The following is a 4,487-nucleotide window of genomic DNA, read 5'->3' as shown; positions in this document are numbered from 1 at the left end:
TGTGTGGTTTAGGTATAAGAGTAATTGTGGCTTCATAGAAGGACTTTGGTAGTGCTCCATCTGTTTCAATTTTGTGGAATAGTTTGGCTAATATTGGTATGAGGTCTTCTATGAAGGTCTGATAGAATTCTGCACTAAACCTGTCTGGACCTGGGCTCTTTTTGGTTGGGAGACCTTTAATGACTGCTTCTATTTCCTTAGGAGTTATGGGGTTATTTAACTGGTTTATCTGTTCCTGATTTAACTTCGGTACCTGGTATCTGTCTAGGAAATTTTCCATTATCTGCAGATTTTCAAGTTTTGTTGAATATAGGCTTTTATAATAAGATCTGATGATTTTTTGAATTTCCTCTGAATCTGTAGTTATGTCTCCCTTTTTATTTCTGATTTTGTTAATTTGGACACACTCTCTGTGTCTTCTCGTTAGTCTGGCTAAGGGTTTATCTGTCCCGTTGATTTTCTCAAAGAACCAACTTTTGGTTCTGTTGATTCTTTCTATGGTCCTCTTTTTTTCTACTTGGTTGATTTCAGCTCTGAGTTTGATTATTTCCTGCCTTCTACTCCTCCAGGGTGTATTTGCTTCTTTTTGTTCTAGAGCTTTTAGGTGTGCTGTCAAGCTGCTGATATATGATCTCTCCTGTTTCTTTCTGCAGGTACTAAGAACTATGAGTTTTCCTCTTAGCACAGCTTTAATTGTGTCCCATACGTGTGGGTATGTCGTACCTTCATTTTCATTAAATTCTAAGAAATCTTTAATTTCTTTCTTTATTTCTTCCTTGCCCAGGTTATCGTTTAGTATATTGGACCATCCTTTCATCCCTGGGCTGAAGCCTAACTGATCATGATGGGTGATTATTTTGATGTGTTCTTGTATTCACTTTGCAAGATTTTTATTGAGTATTTTTACATCAATAATCATAAGGGTAAATGGTCTCAAGTTCTCTTTCTTTGTTGGATTTTTGTGTGGTTTAGTTATAAGAGTAACTGTGGTTTCAAAGAAGGAATTTGGTAGTGCTCTGCTTATTTCTATTTTGGGAACTAATCTGGATAGTGTTGATATGAGGTCTTCTATGAAGGCCTGATAGAATTCTGCAGTAAATTCATGGAGTCCTGGGTTCTCTTTGGTTGGGAGACTCTTAATAACTGCTTCTACTTCTTTAGGAATTATGGTGTTGTTTAGATGTTTATCTGTTTTTGATTTAACTTTAGTACCTTGTATTTGTCTAGAAAATTGTCTATTTCCTCCAGATTTTCCAGTTTTGTTGAATATATGCCTTTGTAGTGGGATCCGTTGATATTTTTAATTTCCTCAGATTTTTTGTTATGTCTCCCTTTTCCCTTCTGATTTTGTTAATTTGGATACACTCTGGGTATTCTTGCTAAGGGTTTATCTATCTTGTTGATTTTGTCGAAGAACCAGCTCCTGCTTTTGTTGATTCTTTGTGTACTCCTTTTTTTTTAAAACTTGGATGATTTTAGCTCTTAGTTTTATTATTTCTTCCCTTCTATTCCTCTTGTGTGTATTTACTTCTTTTGGCTGTAGACATTTTAGATGTGCTGTCAAGCTGCTGAGTATGCTCTCTCCTGTTTCTTTTGGGGGCACTCAGAGCTATTTTTCCTTTTAGTACTGCTCTCACTGTGTCCTAAATGTTTGGGTGTGTTGTATCTTCATTTTCATTAAATTCTACGAAATCTTTTTTTTAAAACTGGCATTATTTATTTATTTTTTGGCTTGTGAAACTTCCTTAATTTGTTGATGTAGCAAACAAATTTCAACTCTGCTATGCAAATGACAGAAGAAATGTGCTCAGCAATTAACTTTAGAGTTCAATTTCATACAGGCAACATGCTATATGTGAAAAAATTACTAACTGAACTACAGGTATTAAATACTGAAAAAAAATTAACAGTTTATTTTAATTTATCTTATTTAACAATCTAAGAAGTTCACGGCCATCAGCAGTTCCAGTGCAATTTCAGGTGCAATTGGGAATTCAGGAATTTCAGTGGAGCTGTTAGTATAGCGGACCTTGTAGGTAAAATACATGCACACTTTCGATAGCACATGTGAAGGGATCTCTCTAAAGTTGACCTCATTGGTTTCATTCTCCGCAAACTGACCTGGACCACTCAACATGGCCTTTATTGTTCCTGATGTTAATGCATGTTCTCTTTTTACAATAAATTCATGACCATCAGAAGATATTAATTTCACATACATGGCATCAGGGCCTTCACAGCCACCATAGGTTTTCTCCTCTCCATCCATTATGTTCTTATAAAATTCTACTTGATCCCAGAGGAACTTACTAGTTTCCTGGCGAGGCCGAGAAGCAGTCATCTAGTAACTTGCATCCGAAGGAAGTGCTAAGAAATCTTTAATTTCTATCATTAATTCTTCCTTGACCAAGTTTTCATTGAGTAGTGTGTTGTTAAACTTCAATGTATCTGAGGGCATTCTGTCATTATTGTTTTTATTGAAGACCAGCCTTTGTCCATGGTGATCTGATAGGACAAATAGAATTATTTCTATCTTCCTGTATCTATTGATGCCTATTTTTTTGACAAATCATATGGTCAATTTTCGAGGAGGTACTATGAGGTACTGAGAAGAATATAAATCCTTTTGTTTTATTATTTAATGTTCTATAAATATTTGTTAAATCCATTTAGTATATAACTTCTGTTAGTTTCTCTATGTCGCTGTTTAATTTCTGTTTCTCTTATCTGTCCATTGATGAGAATGTGGTGTTGAAAGTGGACAGATGTGTCTGTCTGTCCTCTGGTCTCAGGATGTTCCATACTTCTTGGTGTTTAGCTCTCTTCTCCGTGGGATTTGAGATCAGGGAGCAGTGTGATGGGCTAGGCCCTCATTCGTATTTCATATTTTTTTGCTTGAAGGGGAATTGATGGCACACCAGCATATTTTTCCGAAGTCCACATGCTTCCTAATCATTTTGTTATTTTAAGGTGTTTATTAGTTGTTAAGGTAGAGCTTCATATAAATAATACAAGAATGAATTATAGTTTGAAAATATTCTTATGCTTATTGAATATTTTCTTCAAACTCTGATTTGTCCAACTATAGTTTTTCATTCTGTCAGTCCATTTATTCCTCACATGTAATTAAATGTCTATTGTGTATAATACACATTTTAATGTATCTCAAGGTCGGGTTGGGGATTTGTCTCAGTGGTAGAGCCCTTGCCTAGCAAGCACAAGGTCCTGGGTTCAGTCCCCAGCTCCGAAAAAAAAATATATCTCAAGGTCTTCCCATTCTTAAACCTTTATGTTTCTCTGCCCAGTCAAGCTTCCTTACATCATATAAATGTAAATATAGCATGAAATGAACCTTGCTTTTTGGAACTCTCATTTCATTTTGCTGAAACCTTTTTGAATCTCATATATAGGAGATTGGATGCCATAGTTTATCTCCTTCTACTTATATTTACCAAATTTAGTGTAAGTCCAGGGACACATTGACCATTTTAAAACAAAATGGAAGGTCCTGCTTTGCTACGTTTTTGCTCCCGGGTTAACATGGATACTTTATTTATTACCTAAGCAATATGTTGTGATCATAATGGTAGCAAATATAGAAAGCTTAATCGTGGGCATAAAAAATGAAATTTGGATTGAAAAAGTCAAAGTATTGGTGACTGGGGATTTCAATTTTCATTTGTTTATAAAATTTACAGTGAAACAAGTGGTCTGTAGATCTGCATCTGTAGGTCATGCCTATGATGTATCAATCATCTATCTTAAGAAGCACAACATGTCAGTCACCCACAAGTCATACAGCTTATCAAAAATCTGTCCCCAACACCTACATCATCCAAAGTAAAAGCCCACAGCCTGGCAACCATCCATAAGAATTGCCCATGTCCTGTCAGTCATCCACTGGAAATCCCCTCACCCTGTCAATCATCTACCAGCAACTCACAAAACCTGTCAGTCATCCAGAAGAAATTATCACAGTCTGTCAATCAGACATAACAAATGGCCATAGTCTGTTAATCAACCACAGGACATGGCGGCTAACTTATATACAAACCTCTCAGAGCCGGTCAGTCATACATTAGAAACTCCCATAGCCAGTCATTCAATGGAGAGACCCACAGCCTGTCAGTCTTTCACAACATATCTCAAAGCCTGTGGATTATTCATAGGTAGTGTCAACAGCCTATCACTCAGCCCCAGGAAACATATACCAACTTTGTCACTTGTCCAAAGGACAAGCCTACACTCTATCTGTCATTCATAGGAAATACCTACACCCTGTCCATCATTGATAAGAAATAGCCAAAGCCTGTCAACCATACATAGTATGTATCTACCATTGTTCAGTATGCATAACAAATATGCACAGACTTTCAGTCAGTCCTCCATGGTAAATGACTGCTACATGAAATCATCCATAGAAAGTACCCACAACCTGTAAGGCATTCATAGGAAAAACCAACAACCTGTCAATCATCTGTAGGAAA

The 4,487-nt window shown here is 36.3% G+C and overlaps 1 protein-coding gene across 1 annotated transcript; it reads right to left on the bottom strand.

The window, feature by feature from the left end:
- Positions 1-1,903: 1,903 nt before the first annotated feature.
- LOC134482362 (elongin-C-like) lies at positions 1,904-2,356 on the bottom strand. Its single transcript, XM_063275852.1, has one exon. It carries the CDS (start codon positions 2,339-2,341, stop codon positions 1,931-1,933), a length of 411 nt encoding a protein of 136 aa, XP_063131922.1. The 5' UTR covers positions 2,342-2,356; the 3' UTR covers positions 1,904-1,930.
- Positions 2,357-4,487: the final 2,131 nt, after the last annotated feature.

Source organism: Rattus norvegicus, chromosome 16 (genome assembly GCF_036323735.1).
Source record: "Rattus norvegicus strain BN/NHsdMcwi chromosome 16, GRCr8, whole genome shotgun sequence".
Taxonomy (NCBI): domain Eukaryota; kingdom Metazoa; phylum Chordata; class Mammalia; order Rodentia; family Muridae; genus Rattus; species Rattus norvegicus.
The sequence above is the reverse complement of the archived record's forward strand: the minus strand, read 5'-3'. Positions and strand labels throughout refer to the sequence as shown.